This window comes from Elephas maximus, chromosome 1 (genome assembly GCF_024166365.1).
Source record: "Elephas maximus indicus isolate mEleMax1 chromosome 1, mEleMax1 primary haplotype, whole genome shotgun sequence".
NCBI lineage: Eukaryota > Metazoa > Chordata > Mammalia > Proboscidea > Elephantidae > Elephas > Elephas maximus.
Window position 1 is genome coordinate 222,614,250 of NC_064819.1, and position 27,868 is coordinate 222,642,117.

General features: G+C 42.3%; 1 protein-coding gene across 1 annotated transcript in view; it reads left to right on the forward strand.

The window, feature by feature from the left end:
• The first annotated feature begins 319 nt into the window (after positions 1-319).
• The window catches only part of AKAP12 (A-kinase anchoring protein 12), a 128,538-nt gene continuing 100,989 nt past the window's right edge, over positions 320-27,868 (forward strand). Inside the window, exon 1 of the mRNA XM_049903584.1 lies at positions 320-660. Within this exon, the coding sequence (XP_049759541.1) occupies positions 487-660 (174 nt within the window). The 5' untranslated portion in view covers positions 320-486. The remainder of the gene's footprint in view (positions 661-27,868) is intronic.

The following is a 27,868-nucleotide window of genomic DNA, read 5'->3' on the forward strand; positions in this document are numbered from 1 at the left end:
AATAAAACCCAGCGAATCCAATGTCCCCGGGAGGCTTTCTGCTCGCCCTCTTTTCTGCTCCTCCCTCACCTTCTGCAACCCTTGCTGGTTCCCTCGGCCCTGGTCCCCTTTTATAAGCGGGAGGCGCCCGAGGGGTCCGGGTGGGCTGCACTAGGACCTTGGCTCACGTGCGTCGCTCGCTGCGCCTCGGGTCCAAGCAGCCTGGGGAGATGCTGCTGCAAGGCGTGTCTGGGGCTGTGCTCATGTGATGAGGCGAGGGAAAAACAAGGGGAGGGGAGGAGGCTACGAGGTGGCTTTTTTTTTTTTTCTTTTAAGGAGTTTGCGGCGAGCGCGTCTCCTTCATTCGCAGTCGGGGCTCGTTGGAGGAGGCAGGCAGGAGAGGAAGCCACGCGTGGGACCTCGCCGGGCGCACTTCTGCTTGCTGGTCCCTGAGGTTCGGCGGAGGCGTAACCAGGCGGCCGGCCGCGGGAGAAGCGCCGAGAAGCCATGGGCGCCGGCAGCTCCAGCGAGCAGCGCAGCCCCGACCAGCCGGAGGCGGGGAGCGCGCCGCTGGCCGAGCCCGAGCCCGAGCCCGAGCCCAGTGGCGGCGGCCCCTCGGAGGAGACGGCGTCCGGCGCGTTGGGGGATCCCGCCGTCGCCGCCGCGGACCCCGCCGCAAAGGTACTGGTGAGCGGGCCACCTGCCCGGGGTTGGGGCGGGGGCTCCCCCTGATTTCTGCCTGCGAGAACTCCACGGCCCCGCCAGCCCTTGTGCAAACTCGGGAGCACCGATCCCTCTTTCTAAGCTTTTCTGGGGCTTGTGCGCCGGGCCGGGACAAGAACCGCGGCGAGCGCGGCAGGGGGCTTGGGTCTTGGTCGTGGGTCTCAAGGGGAGGCGACTGCGCCATCCGCAGTCATAAAATCTGCCCCTGCCCACCGCCAAGCCTTTCTGCACACTCTTCCGGTGGGAACGACCCAGACTGGGGGCGTGGGGCGAGTCCGTGTACTCCCTCGCCCTTTCTCACAGATGCGGAAAGTGAGCAGTGGGCTGGGACCACGCTCAGATCCCCCGCCGCGCCTGGCCTTGATGCCAGCGGTGCCCGGAGTGACCAGGTTGGTACCCAGTCCTCCTGCGGCAGCCGCCTGGGCGGACACCGCCTTCCTGATGCAGACAGAGCGGGTGGTGTGGCAAGCGCGCAGCCAAGAAAACCCCGGGCAGACGCCGCATGTCCAAAAGGAATGACAGGTTTCGCAAGCAAGTCTGCGTCCACCCTTTGGTTCAGTTCGTTGTCTTTGGACTCAGTTGGATAAACAAATACTGGAGTAGTTGTTAGAAGTTCTCGAAGGATGTGGTCAGTAAGCGAGCATTCCCTGTACTCTTTTCCATGTAGGTGGTGCTGAACCTCACATAGCCTAGAAATATTGCATTTTACCGTCCTAAATCTCCAAGGCTGAATTGTTACCTGATTCTGGGCCACTACAGCTGCCAAGATGGTGACTTGGTGTGATCGTTGTGTTTTAGATCTGTTTTCCAGCATGTGTGTTTATGATAACAGGGCGTTGCCCCACCGGCTTTGTGACATCCTCATAGGAAGATGTGGATAACCATACGTAATACCTTAATAACCTTCTACGTCGAAATGGAGGATAGAAAGTACTTAAGGACCTTTAAGAATAATTTCAAGAGGTACAGACGTTTCCAGTGGGGCGGGGTGGGGGGGGACCACACATGTTGAAATTTAGGTAAATTTCGCAGAAGTATGACTTCATTGCCTTGACCGCTTTAGCTGTCCTGGTCTAGTGTGGGCTGAGAGACTGCTCTAATAACGTAGTTTACCTCCAATCTTTAACTTGTAACTACCTGTAGCATCCTTGGCCCTAGGTATTGTGTGTTTACTGTGCCTCAGCTTCTGGCCTAGGGAATGTACTATCCTTTTGAGGACGAGTATTTTAGCATTATTGATATCACTTTTTGATACCAGCTATTAAAAAAATTTTTTTTTTTATTATTATCAAGATGGCTGTATAACCAGTGTCTCAAATCCAGTGATGAAAATAATTTTAAGGTTCAATTTTTAAAAAACTTGCAATTGGGGAACATTTTCTTTTCTTTGGCTTTTATGACCCATTCAGATCTTATTAACTATTCACACTAGAATATGGTACTCATTCCCTTTTCCAGTAAACTTGAATTCTTGTTTTAAAACATGCCTTCCATTCTCTTCTTTATCCTTTTTCCATAGCCTTGCCTTTCATCCTCTTTCCTAGTCACCGCCATCTTGAAACAGCCAGACTGCCTCCTCTAGAAAATTATTTAAATGACACCCAGATTATCATTTTACTGGTTGGCATGCTTCCCGGTTATCAATTTGGAGACAAATCAATACGCTTACATGTATCCTTGAAAAATGCCGTTTTTCATTTCAACCAGCAAAATTTATGACTCAGGTTTTGCAGACCTAAGGTTTTTCAAGAGGGCTCTCCAATTAATAATGACTCAGCAGGTAACTTTTACCTCCCCTCTTGGCCCTTTAAGCTCCAATTCCTGACCTCTGAATAGTCCCATCTGCCACTCTCTGCTCGCAAAGCATCATGGATCCTTCTTCCCGGCAGTTTCCACATTTATGGGTTTCGTGACTCCACTACTAAGTGCTTTCCCTGGCTGTTTTGGATGCTCTACAAGGGTGGGGACCATATCTGTTTTTGCTCACACCAGGTGTCCCCATGTGTAACATGCTGCCTTGCACATAGTAGGCTCTCAATAAATATTTGTGCAAAGAAGGGACACTATTGGCTTTCTGGTTTTGACTGGAAACTGTCAAGTTGGGGCAGACCCATCTACTTTTTTACAATTTAACCTTTGACATTCTTGTTACCATTATGGGTCTCAAATATGAGATAGTGACTAAGTCAAGTCAGTTTGTTTGGTTATTAATTGCGTGGGTTCTTTGGGAAAAAAAATCAGGTTTGTGGACTTTGGTTTTTATTTCCATAAAGTCCTGGTGGCTTGTTTGCATTGCAGTTTTGAATTGCCTTTATTCTCAAATAGACAAATATATCAAGTTCAAGTAGCCCAGGTAAGATTACTTCATACATTGAATTAGTTAGGAATTATATCTTGAGCCTTCTTGATTGGGCCTGTGGACATTTGGGGGAAGTTTAGGCTAATAAATTCATCTTCCCCCTGGGTAGAATGCCAATCATAATTTTTTTTTTCCCTATCTGAATGACATGCATGCTGCTTATTTAGCAATTCACCTTCCTTTTTTTTTTTTTTTTCCTGCCAATTTCAGTTAGCAGATAACTCACTGAGTGTCTGCATCTCAAAAGAAGAACTCTAATTGTGTTATCACTTCTACCTAGCAGGTCCAGTGCAGAGGTAAACCTTCTGGTTACTTAAGTTTAAGATTTAGATGCATTGAAGCAAAAGTCTTGGTATTATCTGTGGCATATTTAAATAAAATGGAAAGAGTCCATCTTCCAGGCATTTTTTTTTTTTTTACAATCTTCATATATAAACTTTTGCTTGTTCCATTATTTACTAGGTTTAATTTTGAGATTTGGCCATTTTGGCAACTTCAAGGGGCAGGAAGATTAGCCTACTCAAACAGAGGAGGTAAGTAAAGCCTGGCGTTATTCCTCAGTCATCTGTGGTTTTCAAATTTGCCTTTGAAAGAGTACATTTCAGGTGGCAACATATGGTGGGGTGACCAAGGACAAACTGACTTCATTGTCTCTGGTGAATCTTTGATTTCTGGAACCAAGCTCCAGACTGTCTGGACTTGTGGCTCAGTCATAGCTCTTCTGAGTTAACCTTTCTGTATTTTCTGCTGCTGTCAGTGACTTCAGAGCTAGAAATGGAACGATCAATGGTCAGTTGCAGCAGTGTGGCAGGTGGGGCGGGGAGAGGATGGGGTGGAAACTCTTGTCAGCCTTCAAATCGTGGTTCCATTTAGTTACAGGAGTGGTGAATCACCGGAACATAAAGATACAGTCTACTAGGAGAATCCATTGTCTGGTTCTAGATTTAAGTGTGTCTCTGCCTTTCGTGCAAACAGACAGCTGAGTTGGCCAGGTGCATTTCCTCATTCCTTCCCCTCTCTTTGCGTCCTCCCACTTGCCCTCAGTTTACAAAATTGGAATGGAAAATGAAGGTGACCCTAATGTGACAATGCCCCTAGTTTTACACTAAAAGGGCCAGAGTTTAAGGTGACTGGGAGATAATTATGTTTGTTAATGTTGTTGTTATGTGCCCTAGATTCAATTTTTGACTCATGGTGACCCTATGTGACAGAGTAGAATTGTCCCATAGGGTTTTCTAGGCTGTAATCTTTACGGGGGCAGATCGCCAGGTCTTTCTCCCTCAGAGCTGCTGGGTGGGGTGGAACCGCTGACCTTTCAGTTAGCAGCTGAGCACTTAACTGTTGGGCCACCAGGGCTCCTTTTGTTTGTTAATAGAGGCATGTTTTTGTGTGTGTGGCTACATGTATTCCTGTTGATTTTCCTCAATTACAAACGATGCTGTTTTCTGATTAGAACAGGTGTGGGTGTGAATGGTCACTGGGACAGCTGGGAGGATTGGACAGCTCCTCTTTTTGGTCCAGTACAGCCTTTTAGGCTAGGAGATGTGAAGAAAGGCGCCCTGGTGGTGCAATGGTTAAACACTCGGCTGCTAGCCAAAAGGTCTTTGGTTCGGGCCCACCAGCTGTTCCGGGGGGAGAAAGATGTGGCAGTTGGCTTGCGTAAAGATTTTAAAAAACAAAACCTGTTGCCCTCCAGTTGCTTACAACTCATAGTGACCCTATAGGACAGAGTAGAACTGTCCCATAGGGTTTCCAGGGCTGTAAATCTTTACAGAAGCCGATTGCCACATCTTTTCTCCAGCGAAGTGCCTGGTGGTTTCGAACTACCACCTTTCCGATTAACAGGCGAGCACTTTAACCACTGAACCATGAGGGTGCCTTCCCATAAAGATTATAGCCTTGAAAACCCCATGGGGCAGTTGTACTCTGTCCTGTAGGGTTGCAATGAGTCGGAATTGACTTGATGGCTGCAGGTTAGATATGTGAGACCAGTGGAGACTTCCACTCGACCTCTGTCCCTCTCTCTGGGCAACAAGACTAAGATGTGCGTACTAAGATGTGCGTACTTGAGTTCACCTTGGGTTGACTCACCTCTGTGCCTTTATGGCTTTAAACTGCTGTTATAAAGATTGTTCCAGTTGGGTACCCTATAGGATAATAATGAAAATCAAGTATTTTGCTTTAAAAGGTACTATGAAATGGTTTCCTTTTTTCTTCCTCTGCTTCAATGCATGTTTAACCCAAACCCAATGCATGTTTAGTGCTTGTAGAATACCAACAAAAGTAAAATCAAGCTAAGTGTTGTTCATCCTTGCCCTTTATAATTCTACATGCTGTAGTCATTCATGAAGTGTGAAATTATAACTTACAGCCCTCAATGTCCTGAGAAAAATATCGTAAATGCTTTTCTCTCTTGAAAAAATCAACTAGATATCCTTGAACTCAATTCTTAGTTTGCTTATAACCTAAAAAATAAATATAAAGGAAGAAATTCCAATTTAGAATAAATTAATTTCATTTTAAAATCATATAGTAGAAAAATATGAAAAAACCTGGGGGAAGAGAGAAATATTATATCTTATAAATGTGCATGCTTATTGTCAATAAGTTCTTCAAACATCTATAGTTACAGTTATTGTTGTTGTTAGGTGCTGTTGAGTCAATTTCTACTCATTGGGATCCCCTGTGAGAGTAGAACTGCCCCATAGGGTTTTCTAGGCTGGAATCTTTACGGAAGCAGATTGCCAGGTCTTTCTCCCTCAGAGCCACTGGGTAAGTTTGAACCACCAGCCTTTCTGTTAGCAGCCAAATGCTTAGCTGTTTGTGCCACGAAACCAAAAAACCAAACCCACTGCCGTTGAGTCGATTCCGACTCATAGCGACCCTATAGGACAGAGTAGAACTGCCCTGTAGGGTTTCCGAGGAGCTCCTGGCAGATTCAAACTGCCAACCTCTTGGTTAACAGCCGTAGCACTTAACCACTACACCACCAGAGTTTCCGTATACTTTGTGCCACCAGGACTCCTTAATTAAAGTTATTAGACTTGTTTATTTAGATTTTGAGCCATTTTTCCTGCAAATTACCACCTTACTAGAGAATATCAGGGTAGTTTTTGTGGCTAGAATGGTGAGATTTCATCTCATGTACTTAGGACATGTTTATCAGGAGGGACCAGTCCCTGGGGAAGGACAACATGCTTGGTAGAGAGTCAGCAAAAAAAGAGGAAGACCCACAACAAGATGAATTGACACAGTGGCTGCAACAATGGGCTCAAGAGCAACAACAATTGTGAGGAGATACATCTGACATCATCAGTTTTGAATCATGAAAGCTTTGCAAAGCTGATCAAAAGTATTTGCTCACTCTTATTAAAGTGATTTTTTTTTTTTCAAAGTCGTTGTGTAATGGGATGCATTTAATTTTTATCTTTTACAAAATGTTACCGGTTGAGAACCTTCATTTCTAGAATAGGGGAAGAAATGAAAGTCTCCCTTCCCCATCCCAGGATACTCACTGTGGACGCTAGTTTTAAACCAGCGTCGGTGGTTTCTTGCATATTATCAGAAACTTCATGCCTGTGCAAGCATACAAGAGTAGCCTCATCTTTTCTTCTTCTCAACAAATAAGAGCATATCACACATATTCTGCAATTTTAGGTTTTGGATATCTTTTCACATCAGGGCATAAAGATCTACCTCCATTCCTGTTACTAGTGCATAAAATTTTATTCTATGGGTGGCAGCACCATAACAAGGAACCCGGGTGGGTATAGTGGTTAAAGGGTTCGTTCAGCTGCTAACCCAAAGGTCAGCAGTTTGAATCCACCAGCCGCTCCTAGAAAGAAAGATGTGACCTTCTGCTTCTGTCAAGATCTCTACCTTGGAAACCCTGTGGGGCAATTCTGCTCTGTCCTATAGGGTCGCTAGGAGTAGAAATCGACTCAATGACTATGGGTTTAGTTTTTTGGAGTACCATAACTGATTTAACCAATCCCCTGTGTTTTTATTTAAATTTCCCCATCCGGTAATTAAATGATGCAGGGAACTTCCTAGTTCAGGTATCTTTGTACATGTGCAAGTTTATCTCTATGAAAAATTTCTGAAAGGGCAGTTGCTGCATCAAAGGATTTATATGCATTTTAAATTTTGACAGCACTTGCTGAATTCACTCTCCAAAAAAGGTACTCCCACTTGGCGTTCCCAGTCTGTGGAGACCAGCGCTGGCTTCCCAACGCCTCTGCTTTGGTGGGTATCGGATTTTCTAGTATTTGCCAATCCTGCCAGGTGAAGAATGGCGCCTCAGTTTCCTTGACGTGTTTTTAATTATGAGGCTGAGCGCCTTCTCATGTTTATTGGCCATGTGCTTTTCTTCTGTGAGAGCCACCTGATCATGGACTGGACTGGCTTTCGGAGGATAAAAGGCTTTTCCCCAGAAATTACACAACATAAGGAAAAAGCAAGTTTAAAAGCAAGAAAGAAGCCAGGGTAGAGGAGTTCAGCTCTTATTTGCTCCCCACCTTAGTAAACTGCCTTTCATTTTATTTGTCTGGACAATGACCTACTTCTTTAGCTATCAATTTTTAAATGTCTCCTCTGGGAACAGTCCAGAATCTTCTAGTTGCCAGAAATTTCTTCATTCATCTGATCCGTAAGATGTTGGGCTCAAGGATGGGGGCGGCAGAAATCTACTCCCCTGGGAGCACCGCAGGCTGAAACCCCCACCCCCACCCCCCAACAGCTTGGCCCTGCGAACTGGAATAAATGTGCGTTCCCAGAAAAAAAGTATGTGTTTTAAGTCTGAAGACTACGGGGCCTTTCCCCATTTGGCTTCTCTGAGTACAAATACTCTTTCAAGTTCAAAGGCTTTTGTCTTCCCTACCATTTCTTGGTAATGTTTTTTAAATAAGGGGAAACCCTGCTGTTTTATTCTGCCAGCCTTACTCCCAAGTTTAGTGAAACATCAATTTTATGTTTGATTTGTAAATGAGATAAGCCAAAATTTAAGAAGGGGAGATTCCTACAGCCCATTGGCTGATCTTCTGTTTGGTACATGCAGGTGTTGCAAATTGGAGTGGTATTGAGATTAAATTTCCTCAGGTTCCTAAAACCTGGCTGTACAGTTGAGTCACCTAGGGAGCTTTTTAAAGACCCCCTGGCTTCCTGGTCCTAGATTTATTGAATCAGAATCCCAGGTAATCCCAGGGTCTGAGATTCTGAAGTCTTAAAATGCTCAGCAGGTATTCTGAGTTGCCTGGTGTGGGCACCTTGCTTTAGAGAAGGGGTGGGCTGGGTGTGCTCAGGTATGAGTTGAGGGAGGGCCAGGGAGAGACCTAGATAACAGTGTGCACCATGCACCGAGGTTGAAGCTTGTGTGGTTGGGAGGGATAGTTTTAGATGATGTTGGATAAGTAGTTATTCCCCTCTAAATATTTTCTTCTTGGGTGCTGTCGAGTCAACTTGGACTTATAGTGACCTCATGTGACAGAGTAGAACTACCCTGCAGGGTTTCCTAGGCTGTAATCTTTACAGAGGCAGATCGTCAGGTCTTTCTCCTTCAGAGTTGCTGGGTGAGATTGAACTGCCAACCTTTTGGTCAGCAGCAGAGGACTTAACCGTCTGCTCCATCAGTACTCCTTGTTATTAAGGCCGGCCAGGGTAACTGCTATTTGGGAAACAGGCGTTTTCAAACTGTGCTCCCGGAGGGGCAGGTTTTACAAACATGTACTTGGAGGCCATTGCACCACCATGGTTCTCGCCACCCATCTTAAAGAGACAATAAAGGAAAATATTTGTCCTCCATAATTCCATTCCTTTATTCTATGATTTTGGAAACAAGTGTGCCCTAGTAGAGGTTTTTCTGAGTAGCCTGTGCCATTCAGAGTATATTCGTGCTGAATGAAATGCTATTATCTTTACCGAGCATGAAGGAGCTACTGGTCAGAGTTCACTTTTTTGTTTCCACCTGATTGCCTCTTAAAACTCTTCCATCATGTATCAATTTAAAACTTCCCTTGTGCTGGATATGGAGAGAATAGCTGAGGCCTTCTTGTTGTTGTTGTTTTTAGGTGCCCTGGAATCTGTTCCAACTCCTAGTGACCCCATGTACAACAGAACGAAACACTTCCCAGTCCTGTGCCATCCTCACAATTGCTGTTATGCTTGAGTCTCTTTGTCTTAGGCTGGCTTCTCTAGAGAAGCAAAAAATATACACAGAGAGATTAATATCAAGGGAATGACTCACGTGGTTGTAGTGGCTGGAACATCCCAAGACTGTGGGTCAGGGGCTGGCAAACCCAAGATTAGCAGGTCAGACAGCAGGGCTCTTGCTCACAGGCTTCAAAGATCGACAAATTCCAAGATCAGCAGGCAAAACGGCAGGTAAGCTGCTAGCTCAAGTCCCAAGAACCAGAGGTCAGATGAACAGGAGCCAGCGACAACATCCAGCGCCAGCAAAAGCCCATAAACCTTGTCAGAAAGTTCAGTTATATTCGACGCAGGCCACACCCCCAAGGAAACTCTCTTTCAGCTGATTGGCTACTCACAGCAGATTCCATCATGGAGGTGATCACATTATATCATATCTCTAAATGGAAGTGATCACATCATACGACTGCCAAACTACATTATAACCGCCAAAGCACTAAGAATCATGGCCCAGCCAAGTTTACACACAACCTCAAAGAGCACACCACTGTGTCAATCCATCTCGTTGAGGGTCTTCCTCTTTTTTGCTGACCCTCTCCCAAGAATTTTTTCCAGGGACTGGTCCCTCCTGATAGCATATCCGAAGTGTGTGAGACCAAGTCTCGCCATCCTTGCTTCTAAGGAGCATTCTGTCTGTACTTCTTCCAAGACATTTGCTCCTTTTGGTAGTCCACGGTATATTCAATATTCTTCATCAGCATAATTCAAAGGCATCAGTTCTTCGGCATTCTTTATTCGTTGTCCAGCTTTCACATGCATTTGAGGCGATTGAAAATACCATGGCTTGGGTCCAAAAAAAGAAAAACCAAACCCGTTGCTGTCGAGTCGATCCCAACTCATAGCAACCCCTTAGGACAGAGTGGAACTGCCCCATAGGGTTTCCAACGAGCATCTGGTAGATTTGAACTGCCGACCTTTTGGTTAGAAGCCGAACTCTTAACCACTATGCACCAGGGTTTTTCCATGGCTTAGGTAAGGCCTTAGATTTTTAACAGTTTAAAATGGTCTTTTGCAGCATATTTGCCCAATGGAAACCCTGGTGGTGTAGTGGTTAAGAGCTACCACTGCTAATTAAAAAGTCTCCAAGTAAAATGAAATCTCTGTTTATCATGATGTTGCTTATTGGTCCAGCTGTGAGGATTTTTGTTTTCTTTATGTTGAGGTGTAATCCATACTGAAGGCTGTAGTCTTTGATCTTCATCAATAAGTGCTTCAAGTCCTCTTCACTTTTAGCAAGCAAGGCTGTGTCATCTGCATACTGCAGGTTGTTAATGAGTCTTCCTCCAATCCTGATGCCCCATTCTTTTTCATATAGTCCAACTTCTTAGAATATTTGCTCACCAACAGATTGAATAAGTATGGTGAAAAGATACACCCCTGACACACAACTTTCCCTGATTTTAAACCGTGCAATATCCCCTTGTTCTCTTCAAACGACTGCCGCTCAGTCTATGTACAGGTTCCACATGAGCACAATTAAGTGTTCTGGAATTACCATTCTTCATAATGTTATCCATAAATTGTTATGATCCACACAGTCGAATGCCTTTGCATAGGCAATAAAACACAGGTAAACATCTTTCTGGTATTTTGTCCTTTCAGCCAAGATGCATCTGACATCATCAATGATATCCCTGGTTCCACGTCCTCTTCCGAATCTGGCTTGAATTTCTGGCAGTTTCCTGTCAATGTACTGGTGCAACCACTTTTGAATCATCTTCAGCAAAATTTTGCCTATGTATGATACTGATAGTATTATTTGATAATTTCTGCATTTTGTTGGATCAGCTTTCTTTGGAATGAGCACAACTATGGATCTCTTCCAGTCAGTTGGTCAGGTAGCTGTCTTCCAAATTTCTTGGCATAGAAATTTTAAAGAAATCTTTCCAAATTTCTTGAAATAGAATCGTAAAGAAATCTTAAGACTTACCCAAGTCATTGAAGATCAGAATAGGACTCTGGCTTTCTGAGCCACTTTTATGCAGCTCACTGTTGATTGCACAGATACTTTACTGGCTTCTGTATGCTAGGAACTGTGCTGTGTTATGATCCACACAGTTGATCCACAGAAGAGGACCCACAGAAGAGAGGACTCCAGAACCATAGTTTGAAAAATGCTAGAGTTGTCCTTTTCATATGTTCAGATCTTTAATTCACTAGGAACTGACTATTTTAAGCCTAGCAGTAGAAACTGGAATTTGTTTTCCATACAGGTTACCCGTTGCCCCAGTACCATTGATTAAATAGTCACAACTCAAGTTTCCATATATGCATAAATCTATTTGTAGCCTTCGTTTTATTTTTAAAGATTTCTACTGTGTTTATTTATAAAATAAAGTACAAGCATTAGGGCAATGGCTAAAAATCTAGTCAATTATAATGGGAAACCCTTGGTTTAAAATTCTTTTATATTCTACATCTCAGGTGTTACCTTGGCTTCTCATGGCTATGGTAAGTTCTTGTATATATATATATATATACACGTGTGTGTGTGTCCATATCTATACCTCAAAGAGTGGGAAGCTGCCATTGTCTTGTAAATTTAATGTTTTCAAGGCATTTAATAACAATACAGTAAAAATAGTCAGTAGTGATCCTTGAAAACAAATGTTAGGTAAAATAGGCCAGGCGCAAAAGGGCTATCCACTTATGTGAAGTGGCTGAAACAGACATTCACAGAGACAGGAGGTAGGCTAGCGGTTGGGGGAAGGGAGGAACGGGGAGTTATTGCTGAAGGGACAGAGTTGCCATTTGGGGTGATGAAAAAGTTTTGGAAATAATAGTGGTGATGGTTGCACAGCATTGTGAATATAATTAATGCCAGTGAAATGTACACTTAAAGATGGTGAAAATGGCAAATTTTATGTTATATGTATCTTACCACAATAAAAAAAAAAGTCAAATGTTTTCTGACCACTTAACATATGAAAGGCACTGGTCTAGATGCTTAAGAAAACAAAACAAAAACAAAAGCAGACCCTTTGCTGTTGATTATTCCGACTCCTCACAGCAACCCCACGTGTTACAGAGTGCTGCTCCATAGGATTTTCTTGGCTGTAATCTGTAAGGAAGCAAATCACCAGGCCTTTCTTTTGCAGCACCACCAATGGGTAGGTCTGAATAGACAGCCTTTAGCTTAGTAGTGGAGCAGAAACTGTTTGCGCCACCCAGGCACCGTGGTCTGGGTGCTAGAGAGAAAGAAACAGAAGGGCACAGTACTGCCATTGAGAGGCTTCTAATCTAGGTGGAGTGATAAGGGCTCTCTAGATGAAACAGTCAATAATAAAGATTTAAATTAAGTGTGACAATAGAAGAATTACAGCGAAATCTGCAAATGCTGGAACCTGTGTAAGGCGGAAACCTGTCGGAGAAGGTAAACTCAAATATTTTCCACTAAAACAAGCCATAGAAGAGGGGTAAGACTGCACACTATCAAAGGCTTTCAAGACCCAGAAAAACAAGGTAGTCCCGCAGAGCTCTGGCTTTTACAGGTTTCACTGTACCATCAGTTGGTGCATGTCTACTCTGTGAATTGTTCAGATAACTGCTGTAGAAAGAGAAGAACAGTTTTGAAAGCGTTTTAGGTAGATAAAAGGTCATTAGTCAGGAGGCTGGGAAGTTACAAACATACTAGGGAGCTGAATGTAAGGGAATAATAGAAAGAGGAGATCAATAAAGATGCAGCCAGTCAGAATAAGAGCTGCATGGGCAACCAAGAGCCACCAAAGGCTGCTTAGGCAGGGAGTGACATGGACAAAGGCACGATGCGATGCGGAAGCACCCGGAGGGCACAATGGATTTCCTGGAAGGCTGTCTTGTACAGGGCACAAGAAGACATTCAGGGGAGAGTGGTGAGCGGTGAGACTGGAAAGGGAAGGTTGTGTAGGCAGACATTTTCAAAATACGGTGATGGGTTGGATATTAGTAGTGCTTTAGTAGTGGGATTTGGTGCTGGGTGTAAGGTTTGGCATGGAGTAGTCAGAAGAAACAGATTTCAGGACTCAGGAATAGAGATTACCTGAGCTTCTCTAATAGTCAATCCAGAACGTGTACTCTTGATACTGGTTTCAGGTACCTGTTGCCGTGTAATGAACCGTGCCAAACAGCCAGTTTATGCATAGGGTGTCTCTGGAAGGAAGAACACCATTTGATAGTAGCAACTTGAGACTTTTAAAGGAAAGAAAGAGATTTGCAGTAGACACTATAGGTAACGATAGAGGGCATCCATGAGATGAATAGCATTTGTCTAACAGAGGTCGGAAACCCTGGTGGTGCAGTGGCTTAAGTGCTACGGCTGCTAACCAACAGGTCCACAGTTCAAATCGATCAGGCACTCCTTGGAAGCCCTGTGGGGCAGCTCCACTCTGCCCTAGAGGGCGCTATGAGTCAGAATCGACCTGACGGCATTGGGTTTTAGATTTAATAGGGGTTTATTGGGGGCAGTGATGATTTTAGTGGTAGAATTCTTGCCCTCCATGCAAGAGACCCGGGTTCAATTCCCGGCCAGTGCACCTCATGTGTAGGCACCACCCTTTTGTCAGTGGGGACTTGGGTGTTGCTGTGATGCTGAACAGGTTTTAGTAGAGCTTCCAGACTGAGACAGGCTAGCAAGAAAGGCCTGCTGATCCACTTCCAGATATCAGCCAATGAAATTCCTATAAGATTCCAGCGGTCCGATCTGCAGCTGATCATGATACTGGTGCAGGACCTGGCAGTGTTTCGTTGTGCATGGGGTCCCCACGAGTTGGGGCCCGAATCAATAGCAGCTAATAATGCCTGCGCTAGAGCAGAGACCCCAGACTCATGGAGTGTTGGCATGAGAGGCACAGTGGAGGGTCAAGCATCATAGGGTGAGAGATGATAACACTGAAGGGGTGGCTATGGAAAAGGTAGGAGGAGCCAACCATGAATGTTAAGAGAGAAGATAAAACAGATCCCACGGTTAGCAGGTCGCTACTTCTAAGGAAATTATCTTGTGACAGTGACTATTCTACCCCAGCATTTCCAGGTCCACTGAAAAATGCAAGAGCCTGATGGTAGACTTGCTTTCCTTCCATTTGCAGGTGAAGAAACTAGGTTGCTTGGGAAATGCTTAGCTGTGCCTCCAAAGAAGACATTTCTTCTTTGCAGTTTTTCTCATCTCCCTTTGGTTTGTAGTTCAGAGGACGATTCATGGTTTGTTATTTCTCTTTGTGTCTGAGCATATGGTTTCTTATTGAAATGAACCATTACAGTGTCTGGTTTTTGCCTACCACAGTGATCAGTTTTCTGTTGTCACCTCCTGATGTTGTTATTGGTGCCGTTGAGTCGATCGCAACTCATAGCACACCCACGTGACAGCAGAACTGCCTCATGGTTTTCTTGCCTGTAATCTTACTTAAGACATGCTTTCCTGCTTCCTTGATAGTTTCTCCACTCTATAAAGTGTATATTGTTGTGATACATAAAACAAAGCTAGTAAGGTATTTTATGGTTCTTAACTTTGAAACCCTCAATGAGATGGTTTGACACATTAGCTGTAACAATGGACTCGAACATATATCATCAGATGGTGCAGGACCGGGCACCATTTAGTTCTGTTTACATAAAGTTGCCGTGAGTGGGAGTGTACGCAACAGGAACTAACAAACAGCAACTTTTTTACATTTTCAGTTCTTGTGTATAATTTTTCACTACTATTACAAACTGCTTACAAACTGCTTGTAGAATACCTTTTTAGAAACTTTTGTTTGAAATTCTCCTTCACTTGGGTATATATGTAAAACAGTCCTACTCAAAACCGATAAAATAGTGAATGAGGGGCAGAGGTCAACCTTAGATGTGGTCTATCCACTCTGAGTTTCGAATTGCTGCACCACAAACTGGGGTGGGTGGTGGAAGGAATAGGGTTATAATCTGCGGGGAATTACTATGAGTGAGCCAGTCTTTCTCTGATGAATTTTTCTTAATGATTTTAGAAATGATGTGGTTAGCCAATATTTAGACAAGAGTCCCTGACTCCTCTATTGTTGGCCTAAATATTTAAATGCACTTTTTGTCCTTGTTCTGCTCTGTTTTATATGAAATTAGTTATTGGAAAGCAATGGAAAATGTCACCACTAAAGTTTACTAAATTAATCTCGATTATTATGATCTTTTTCCCCCAATCCTGACAAAAGCTAGCTTATGAAATTTAAACAAAAAATATTTGACTAAAACCAAAAACACCATTGTCGTTGACTTGATTCCGACTCATAGCGACATTATAGGACAGAGTAGAACTGCCCAGTAGGGGTTCCAAGGAGCGGCTGGTGAATTTGAACTACCAACCTTTTGGTTAGCAGCCTGAGCTCTTAACCACTGTGCCACCAGGGCTCCACTTGACTATAATGGGGGCAAAAACCCAGTTGGTTTCTTTTTTATTGTGGTAAAATAACCATAACATAAAATTTACCATTTTAGCCATTTTTTTTTAATAACTTTTATTAAGCTTCAAGTGAACGTTTACAAATCCAATCAGTCTGTCACATATAAGTTTACATACATCTCACTCCCTACTCCCACTTGCTCTCCCCCTCTTGAGTCAGCCCTTTCACATTTTAGCCATTTTTAAGTATACATTCAGTGGCATTATGATTTGGGTTTATATCTGATTCAATCAAAGACACACTAAGATCTTTGGAATGCTGGAATGTTTTTTGTTCTGTATGGAGATTCTGTGGTCATTGAAGAGGACCCGCAATTTTATCTAGATTTACGACAGTGACCAGAGATTTCTAGTCATTTCTGGAACTGTGCCTGATAAACAATATCTCAGTGACAGGGAGGAATGCAGAGAATGTCTAAGTGTTCAGGGAAGTAGGTCATGGTTAAGGAGCTCTGACAGCTAATTGAAAGGTCGGCGGTTTGAACCCACCAGCCCCTCTGCAGGGAAAAGATGTGGCAGTCTGCTTCTGCAAAGATTACAGCCTTGGAAACCCTATGGGGCAGCTCTACTGTGTCCTATAGGGCCACTAGGAGTCGGAATCGGCTAGATGCCAGTGAGTCTGGTTTTTTTGTTTGTTTAGGTCATGGTGTAAAGTATTACTTTGGTCAGAGGAAGTTTCTCAAGCAGTCCCATTGAGCCTTGAAACCCTGCTTATTCCTTACCCAGGGTGCTTCAGTCTTAGGCTAAATTGGTGGCAGAATTAACTTTTCACCCTCTAGGAGGAATTGACTAAAAGTAGGTAATGGATTCACCACATGCCCTTCACCCCCATCACCGAAAAAAAAGTTAGGGCTATAGGTTACTAACTAGAAAAGTCACACATGAGGCAAGTACTTTTTTCATTTTTGCAAAATCTTGGAATAAAAATTATTTTAAAAGGAAAAAAAAAGCCTCGTTGTCATCAAATCAGTTCCAGCTCATGGCAGCCCCACGTGTGTGAGAACAGAACGGTGGATTTTCAACGGCTGGACCTTTTGGAAGCAGATCACCTGGACTTTCTTCCACGGTACCTCTGGGTGGACTTGAACCTCCAGCCTTTTGGCTAGCAGCCAAGTGCATTAGCTCTTTTCACCACCCAAGGGCTACAAAGTAAACAGACAAGTTGTAATAGACAGATGATGTATAAGTATATTTAGGAAGAAAAGGGAAATTAATACCCCGATGAACTTCTTGGCTGCTAATGTTAAGTCCTGTGAGGGACCTGAGTGTCCTCATGCTGCCACAGACTGAACAAAGCAAACAAAAACCCCCAAACCCGCTGCCGTCGAGTCCGTTCTGACTCAGAGTGACCCCGTAGAGTTTCCAAGGGTGTAAATCTCTGCGGAAGCAGACTGCCACATCTTTCTCCCGTGGAGCTGCTGGCGATTTTGAACTGCTGACCTTTCGGTTAGCAGTCAAATTGCTTTAGCCACTGCATCAGGCCAAATGTAAGTTTGTGGAAAACAAGCTGGTGGCAACGCTCTTGTTCCATACAGGAGGCACAAACCTGACAGAGCTCAAAGGTGAGAGACACAACACTTAACTGGGGTACCGGGAAAGCTGTCATGGAGGAAATGGAATTCATGGTGACTCTTTAAAGTATGGGGATGCTTGAGAGAAGGTACAACTTAGAATAATGAGGGAACCTCGGCGTGTTGGCAAAAATACCACATGAAAAAGTCTAGGAAAAAATCGATGTGAAAGCTCAGTAGATTTTTTTTTTTTTAACTGCAGAATTTGTCAGAACCTTCCATTGTTAATAGAATTAATTCTAAATCTTCAAAAGGGGAAATATAAGATGCCACTTGACCCAAGCACAACTTGGGAAAGACTGGGCTAGAGAAGAGGGCATACTTAGAATAGAGATGGAGACTCTTGGCGTGGTATTTTGTGGCTCTGCTGTGGTGAATTTTGAGTACAAGGGTGTGACTTCTGCATTTGTTGTGACTGGCAGTGGGAAACAATCATTAATGTTGGTTGGGGTGTACGTGGGGACTCCAGGCCTAACTTTATATTTCCAATCTGGGACTGAGACTGAGAGAATAACGAAAAGATTTTAAGGAAAACTGTTCTTTTTTGGGGAAGGAGGGAAGATTTTTCATTTCATTCATATAAAAATGATTGCATTTTATGTATATCTGTTTTTAAATAAAGTAACCAACTGTAGAGAGATTCTTAATCTCTAGTTAAATCGAGAGCATAGGCTATGTCTCAATATTTAAATGTAGATCATTTGGAAAATGCCTCTGATTATCCCGAGATGAAATATTTCATGTTTTTATATCCTTTTTATGACTAGACTTGCTGATTTTTTTTGCGGGGGGGAGGGGAAGGTTGAGAAAGCCAAATAGAAAATTGCGGCAACAATAAGGATAATTAATAGATTTTGGATTGAGCTCACTTTGTATTAATTTTTTTGTTCGAATAATCCAAATAGTTGCATCAGATTTAGCTTTTCTTTTCAGTCTGTAGCGAGTCTAATGACTGTTAAAGGCTCAGTTTCTATGGCACTTAATTGATTGTGCTTAGAGCTGAACACCCTAGCACAAGCCACTTCAGGCCTTCGGACCTGCCTTTAACTATATCTTCTGAGGCCAAAGACAGTTGGACTGCTGTGGAGTTAAATGCTGTGAATTATTGTGTCCCTCAAACCCTTTCCAGCTCCTGCGGTGAATACTGGAGGTATTGTAACTGTGTGTGAACTTCAAGGCGGATCAGGGGAAGGTCAAACCCAGCCTTCTTGAATGGAGTTGCAAATTCTTCCTCTGGCAAGTAAGAGTTTGTTGCTTTTTATGGTCATGAAGAAGGAAAAAGCCCCAAAGCTTATGATTCCTTTGCTGTGAGTTGACCAGCTGGCTTATTTCAGCTTCGGATAAGAAGTTGAGATGGACACTGATTTATTTTTTCCTTGAGTTTGATCACTGCCTGTCTCATAGTTTCATTACTAGAAAAACAATAACTGTATTCTGGGATTGTGAGAGAAGCTTTAAGGAAGTTTTTCCTTTGGAAAACCTAAAAATCAATATAGAGTGTTGGTAGTAAGTTTTTTTTTTTTTAGGCCAAAAGGGCAGGATATTTCAGTCCAGGCATAGAGCACTGATTCCTGCTTCTTAGTAAATATTTAATACTACTGTGTTTATTTTAAAAATTAGCTTAAATATTTCAAAATGTTTAATATACCTATTTATTGACCCTTTTCTTCGATGTAATCTGTGCTTTTTCTCCTATTCAAAGCATTAACCTGATGTGGGTGAAAGAAATAGGATTTGACACATCGGTTCTGTGTGCGTTGGTCATGTCTGAGGGCTCCTAACTCAGTTGTTTCACTGCTGCTGTTATTGAGAACACACTCAGCAAAGCATACACCAGTTCAACAATTTCTACATGTACAATTCAGTGACATTGATTACATTCTTCGAGTTGTGCAACCATTCTCACCCTCCTTTTCAGAATTGTTCCTCCCCCATTAATGTAACTCACTGCACCCTAAGCTTCCTGTCTAATCTTTCAAGTTGCTGTTGTCAATTTGATCCCATATAGGTCTTTAAAAGAGCACAATGTTCAAGGCAGACATTCTTTACTAATTAAGCGAAAATGTTATTTGATTTTAAGAAGACTTCAGGGGATATTTTTTGGTTTAAGTTTAATGATTATGTCAGGGCAATAGTTTCAGGGGTTCTTCCTGCCTCAGTGGCTCCAGAAAGTCTGGATTCCATGAGATTTGAAAATCTGTTCTGCATTTTCCCCTTTTGATCAGGATTCTTCTAAAGAATCTTTGATCAAAATGTTCAGTAATGGTAGCTGGGCACCATCCAGTTCTTCTGTCTCATGGTAAAGGAGGCATTTGTTCATGGAGGCAATTAGCCACACATTCCATTTCCTCCTCCTATTCCTGACTCTCCTTCTTCCTCTGTTGCTCCAGGTGAATAGAGACCAATTGTTGTACATAGGGTTTTCATGGCTGATTTTTCAGAAGTAGATTGCCAGGCCTTTCTTCCAACATGCCTCTGGGTGGACTCAAACCTCCAACCTTTCAGTTAGCAGCTAAACCTGTTAACCGTTTGCACCACCCAGGGAACTCCCAGGTGAATATAAAAGTATAGCCCCTTCTGTCAATGACCGCCAATCCAAGGAACTAATATTTGGTGCATTTAAGTAGCCACTTCGGCATACCAACAGTTTTTTGGGCATTTTTACACATTTTTGTCCATTTTACCAACAGCTTATATAACGTTGGTGAAGTAAGTGGTATTATCTCCATTTTACAAATGCGCCAATCTAGTGAGTGGGGTGAGTGGAGCCTCTGATTCACTAGGTCTTGAGTTTAGTACTACAGATCTTACCCCTGTTTGGCCAGCACCTAGTCTTGGGACTGGTGGGTGTGAGCCCATGGCAACAGGAACTAGGCTTTGGCTATGATGCTGATTAGAAGATGTCTGTCATATTTTTAATGTTTGGGATACAAGACAGCTCCTAAAATCCTAATGCACTCTGCCTTTCTAGGTATTCTAAGATGTATTACTATATTTGCTGTCAAGTAAATGATAAATGATTTATCTTTATTGGGCAACCACTTATTTCAAACCCTATCCCCACCCTTCCCACCCCATCCTGTCCTGGAGGAGGCTATAATAGCTCTGTGGGTTTGGAGGAAGGACACACTGCCTTAATAAGAATTTATACCACTCGTTTTTGTATTTCATTTGGGTATAACTGAATGTCAGGCCTGTACTACCACTGTCTTCTCCCTTCCCATTTGGTGTGAACCTCCCAGTTCATCATCCATTCTTCCTGTACCTTGTTGACCCCTTCCCATTTTACATACTTTTCCTCCCTTAGACTCATTCCCCAGCTGACTTTCCAGCCCAGAGCAAGGCATTGTTGTTAGGGAATCTTGTCCTCTCCCAGGGCTTTAACTATTAAGTGTACCTACCAAAAGGAGCCCTCGGAGCGCAGTGGTTAAGACCTTGACTACTAGTCGAAAGGCCTGTGGTTCGAACCTACCAGCCACTCCATGAGAAAAAGATGTGGCAGTCTGCTTCCATAAAGATTACTTCCTTGGAAACTCTATGGGGCAGTTCTGCCGTGTCCTATAGGGTCATTATGAGGTGGAAACAACTCAACAACGGGTTTTAACAGGTTTTTTTTTTTTTTTACATATACATATCTGTAGTGGGTAAGTTTAAGAGTCCCTGGGTGGTTCAGATGGTTAAGTGCTGAGCTACTAACCTAAAGGTCAGTGGTTCAAATCCATCCAGAGGCACTTCAGGAGAGGGGTGATCTGCTTCCAATAAGTGACAGCCTTGAAAATAATAAGAAGCAGTTCTACTCTGCAACACACAGGTTGGCCATGAGTTGAATTTGACTCGACGGCATTGAAGAAGTTTACCTCAAGAAGTACACGTATTTCCTTCCGTCTCCCTTACCTCCCCTTCTTCCCCCCAAGTAAGCCAACCCTCTTCTTGTATCTTCATTGTCTTACAGAATAGTATCGCCATTTTACTCTGGCTGAGTTAGAAACCTGGTACTCTCTCTTCCCTTTGTTGTTGTTGGGTGCCGTTGAGTTGATTTTAACTCACAGCAGCCCCAAGTGACACAGTAGAACTGCCCCATAGGGTTTCCTAGGCTGTAATCTTTACGACAGCAGATCAACAAGTCTTTCTCCTGTGGAGCCACTGGGTGGGTTTGAACCGCCCATCTTTCAGTTAGCAGCACTCTTCCCTTTACTTACTAATATCCAACCTATTAGGAAGTCTTATTGGTTCTAGTTCAGCCTCCTCAGAGCTTAACCTCATTTCCAAAATTTAATAACCCTGCGTAATATATGGAGCCCTGGTGGCACAGTGGGTAAGCATTTGGCTGCTAATCAAGAGCTGGCAATTCAAATCTACCAGCCACTCCTTGGAAACCCTATGAGGCACTTCTACTCTGTCCTATAGGGTGACTGTGAGTCGGAATTGACCACAATGAGTTTGGGTTTTTTATGCAATATACTGCAACATTAGTTTCCAAACTATTCTTCCTGCCTTTGGCCATTGTTTTTCTGCATATGATTGTTTTATAGATGTGTCGTTGTTAGGTGCCCCCTTCTGACTCATAGCAACCCTATGAACAACAGAATGAAACACTGCCCAGTCCTGCACCATCCTCACAATTGTTGTTATGTTTGACCACATTGTTGCAGTCACTGTGTCAAACCATCTTGTTGAGGGTCTTTGCTCCTTTGGCTGACTTTCTACTTTAACAAGCATGATGTCCTTCTCTGGTGATTGGCCCCTCCTGATGACATGTTCAAAGTAAGCAAGACTAAGTCTAGCCATTCTCAGTTCTAAGGAGCATTCTGGCTGTACTTCCTCCAAGACAGATTTGTTTGTTTTTCTGGCAGTCCATGGTATGTTCAGTATTCTTTGCCAACACCATAATTCAAAGGCATCAATTCTTCTTTGGTCTTCCGTATTCATTGTCCAGCTTTCGCATGCATATGAGGCGATTGAAAACACCGTGGCTTGAGTCAGGCACACTTAGTCCTCAAGGTGACATCTTTGCTTTTTAACGTTTTAAAGAGGTTTTTTTTTTTTTTGCAGCAGATTTGCCCAATGCCATAGTTGTTTGATTTCTTGACTGCTGTTTCCATGGGTGTTGACTGTGGATCCAAGTAAAATGAAATCCTCGACAACTAGAAAGTGGAAGTTCCCAGGCACCCTTTGACCTGAGAGATCCTCTGCTAGTAGTTTGCTGTATGTTCCTCTAGACTTTTCCCTCTCTTGCCCCCCAGTTATGGGTCTGGGCATTCCCACAGTCCCCAACCCCCAGGCTGCATCTTGAGAGTTTTAAGAGAAGACAAAAACCAATGGTTTTATTAGATGCATTCTTGCTGGTCTTCTACATATTTTGTTTCACTCAATCAATGAAGGTGGTAATGAAGAGCTCTTTTCGTTGCCTTTGCTTATTTTTAAATACTTTTCCAGGTCGTGCAGTAGCATAGCCTCAGCTAAATGTCTACGTAATTGGAGTCAATTTTCCAACATCCCGGGCCTCCCAAGATAAATGCCAAGCATGGAATCTTGACTGTCTTTGTATAAAAATATAATTGTAATTTGTACTATAAATTTATTCCACTATCAAGTTGGATTTTATTATGACAATTCTGTCTGAAGCAGAAACGTGGCCAATGGAGTTAAAAGTTCAAACATTTGATTTACTGGCATTTTCAACAAACAGGTATCCAGCATGAATTACAAAGTCTGCCAGTGCCAGGTGCCACTGAGCGGAACCAGACTCATGGGGACCCCATAGGTGTCAGAGTAGCACTGTTCTCTTGAGGTTTCCAATGGCCGTTTTTCCTAAGATTGCAAGAACTTTCTTCTGAGGCACTTCCGGGTAGACTCCAACCTCTAACCCTTTGCACGACTTAGGGACTACTAACAAAAGTTTAGAAAAAAAAAAAATTTTTTTTTCTTCTTCCCTCCGTGCTTCCAAAAGGAAGAAAATCTTCATACCCTTTGATAATTTTTATCGTAAGACAGCAGGATCCTGAAGAGGAAGAATCCTTCTGAAGTGATTACTTTTTGAGAACTATTTCACAGGCGAATACCAGCATGCTCCGCCCCTCCCGAGTCCCTTTTTTAGAACTAGAGACAGTCCATAACTTCAGGTCTATGGTTTTAACAGGTTATCTGGGTCTCAGTTCCCTGTACTTCAGAACTTAAGCCCATTTTCTTTGACTGTATGTAACAATAGTTTATTAGCCGACGTTATGCCAGCCCTTAAGATTCTTTGTTATCTATGAAAAAAACGGCGTTATGCCAGCCCTTAAGATTCTTTGTTATCTATGAAAAAAACGTGTTCATTCGACTTTTCCAGAGTCCGTTCTTCTCTTAAATTTTCTCTCGGAGAGTTTGAGTAATTTAATGGCAGGAAAATTGCCACCTATTTCCTGAACTAGTAAAAACTTCTATATCTGTGCAGAGTTGGTCACAGATACATCCATTCAACAGATAACTGACTTTCCTCGATTCTTTACCTGTGCCTCTCTTAAATACAGACGCCTTCCACCATGCTCCTGGGAGGTCCTACCCTTGCCATTGCTTCCATTACGTCTACATATCTGCTCGTGATCTCCGAAACTATCTATCTCTTCTCTTCGCCGAGGACACCTCCACTTCACTGCCCCTTCAAGCTGAGCCCACCGCCCTCAAATCTATACCTTCTGCTCTCTTCTGTGTCAGCGTCGTCTCCAGTTTGGGGCAGGTGGGGAGAAGACTGTTGTTCAGTAAAAGCTAGTAACGTACAGGGTGGGTTGAATGACAGAGAGGGAACGAATGCAGAACATCAGCTTGCAGGATGGCCTCGAAGTCTAAGTTACAACAGAGATGAAAGTGAGAGCCGGGCAAGCATGCCTGGGAAAGGCTTAAATGAACTCATGAGCCTAGAGGACGAGAGTCAGAAAACACATTAGCTCTAAAATGCTCTGTGTTTAAACCAAATTACTAGTTTTGCTTGCAGTGCCACTAACATAATAATAAGATCTATATTTAATATAAAATCATAAGTGGGTCTACTTTGGCCAGTAAAATCTACATCAAGATAGTATGATTCACATATGCATGTTAAAAATGTAATTTTAGACAATATAGATATGTATGCAATGTTTTTGGCACAAAAATATAAATTTCAGTTCAACAATCTCATTCATTTGCAGAGATGGCATAGACTGAATCTTAAATCTGAGGGAAAGATAGTTTGTCTAAAAGCTTATTTTTAGGGACGAAGTCAAATTTATGCATATAATTCTCTTTTGGGTAACAGCTTTAAGTGATGTATAATTCACATATGATATGATTCCTCCATTTCAAGTTCAATGGTTTTTAGTAAAAAAAAAAAAAAGCATTTTTAATTGAAAAATGTTATTCATCAGCTGGAAGAAAGTGATATTTGTTGAACTGGTCTGCCTTAGTTTCTTATGGCTACATAAGACTTTTTCCTTCATAGGAATCCAGCTGGCCCCTTGTAAAATTTTTTTTTAAATGAAAGCATCAGAAGGGAACTCCTGTTGCTGTTTGAACTTGAATAGTCAGTGGTGGGGCTTAGTGACCCAATAAATCAGTTAACTAAACTAACTTAAAGCCAGTAGATTTAAAATATAGGAGGAGAAAATAAACTTGAATATTTTAACTTGCAGGAAAAAGGACTACTTAGTTTAAATTTATATTTTTAAATTCAAGAATAATAATCCTTGTTAAAAACCTAACAGTACATAAGCATATAAAAGCTGTTCTTTTCCCTTACACACCCATCCACCATCAGTCTTCTTCATTAGAGGGAATCAGAGTTAGTGGTGACTGTAGTATCTTTCCTAGCTTAGAATAGATTACTCAACAGGTATGTGAGGAAAAAAAAAAATTGGTGATCACAAGAAGTCAGCTTGGGTTCACTCTTAGTGAACCCATAGTCAAATATATGTAATTTTTTCTTTTTTGTTCTTTCTTTTGTTTTTGGTCTTTGTTTCTGTTGTTCATACTCCTGGACTGTAAACGGTTTTGGGAATGATCAGTTGTGACTTTGAATTTCAGTAAACAGATTTGACAAAATTCAGTAATTCAACAAATCCACTTAAATGTTGGCAGGACAACAGTATAGTTGAATACACATAATTGACCGATCATTCTCGTTATAGTTATCTGCTAGAGAACTCTTCTTGGCCTTGCCTGAGTTAATATTTTACCAACTTGCATGAGAAGTGAAGGCAGACATTCAAACTGAGAAATGATGAAAAGTTAGAACAGATGGTTAATGCTGGATTCAGTCTTCCTTCAAACTTGGGTCTGGTGACCACTCTTTGGGATAAAGAGGAAAGATGGCCTTAACCTTCAGCCCAGCAGAGCAGACAGACGCAAAGCCCATGATGTACAGAAAAATGCACGGGGTGTGGAAGGGCAGAGGAGGAGGAGAGCCTATTTCCCTCTCCCTGCTGAGCGCATCAAAAGAGTTAAGATAAAAGAAACACATCCTGATGAAATGGATCGATTCTTGTGCTTTTTTTAAAAAAAATCAAATTATACAACAATTTGGCATTGCTGTGAACCGCAGAAATGTTGATATTCTTTGTTCCAGTAGTCCTAATTCTAGAAATTTAACAAATAAATAATAAAGGGAAAGGAAAACTATTCCACGAAATGTTTATAGCCTTGTTTAAGATGTTGGAAGAGTGGTTAAGTGAATTATACATGGTACATATACCTGCAACCACTTGTCTGTCAGTTTGTCACTAATGCCCAAACACCAGACGAGCTGTGGGTGACTTTAAGGACACTATACATGAAGAAAGCAAAAGATCATTAAAAAGACAAGAAAGAAAGAAAAGACCAGAACGGATGTCCGAAGAGACTCTGAAACTTGCTCTTGAATGTCGAGTAGCTAAAGTGAATGGAAGAAATGATGGAGTGAGAGAGCTGAGCAGAAGATTTCAAAGGGCAGCTCAAGAAGACAAAGTATTGTAATGAAATGTGCAAAGACCTGAAGTTAGAAAACCCAAAGAGAAAAACATTCAGCATTTCTCAAGTTGAAAGAACTGAAGAAAAAATTCAAGCTTTGAGTTGCGATATTGAAGGATTCTATGGGCAAAATACTGAACTACGCAGGAAGCATCAAAAGAAGATGAAAGGAGTACACAAGGTCACTGTACCAAAAAGAATTGGTCAACATTTAGTCATTTCAGAAGGTAATACATGATCAAGAACAGTGGTACTGAAGGAAGAAATCCAAGCTGTACTGAAGGCATTGGTGAAAAACAAGGCTCCAGGAATTGACAGAATACCAATTGAGATGTCTCAGCAAGCAAGGCTGGAAGCACTCATTTGTCTATGCCAAGAAATTTGGAAGACAGCTACCTGGCCAACGGAATGGAAGAGATCCATGTTTGTGCCCATCCCAAAGATGATCCAATGGAATGCAGAAATTATTGAACAATATCATTAATATTACACACAAGTAAAATTTTGCTGAATTCAAAAACAGTTTCTGCAGTACGTCGACAGAGAACTGCCAGAAATTCAAGCTGGGTTCAGAAAAGAATGTGGAATGAGGGATATTATTCCTGGTGTCAGATGGATCTTGGCTGAAAGCAGAGAATACCAGAAAGATGTTTTCCAGTATTTATTGACTATGCAAAGGCATTTGTGTGGATCATAACAATTTATGGATAATATTGCAAAGAATGGGAATTCCAGAACACTTAATTGTGCTCATGAGGAGCCTGTACATACATCAAGAGAGAGCTTTTCGAGCAGAACAAGGGGATATTGCATGGATTAAAATCAGAAAGGTATGCGTCTGGGTTGTATCCTTTCACCATACCTGTTCAATTTATATGCTGAGCAAATAATCTGAGAAACTGGACTATAAGATGAAGAACGGAGTATCAGGATTGGAGGAAGGCTCATTAACAACCTGTATTATGCAGGTGACACAACTTTGCTTGCCGAAAGTGAGGAGGACTTGAAGCACTTATTGCTGAAGATCAAAGACCACAGCCTTCAGTATGGATTACACCTCAACATAAAGAAAGAGAAAATCCTCACAACTGAACCAATGAGCAACATCATGATAAACGGAGAAAAGACTGAAGTTGTGAAGAATTTTGTTTTACTTGAATCCACATTCAACACTCATGGAAGCAGCAGTCAAGAAATGAAACAACGCATTGCATTGGGAAAATTCGCTGCAAAAGACCTCTTTAAAGTGTTGAAAAGGAAAGATGTCACCTTGAAGACTAAGGTGTGCCTGACCCAAGCCACGGTGTTTTCAATCATGTCATATGCATGTGAAAGCTGGACAATGAATAAGGAAGATAGAAGAAGAATTGATGTCTTTGAATTATGCTGTTGGAGAAGAATGTTGAATATACCATGGATGGCCAAAAGAACAAACAAATCTGTCTTGGAAGAAGTACAACCAGAATGCTCCTTAGAAGCAAGGATGGCAAGACTTCGTCTCACATGCTTTGGACACGTCATCAGGAGATATCTGTCCCTGGAGAAGGACATCATGCTTGGTAAAGTAGAGAGTCAGTGAAAAAGAGGAAGACGCTCAATGAGATGGATTGACTCAGTGGCTGCAACAATGAGCTGAAGCATTATAAGGATGGCATAAAAAAAAAA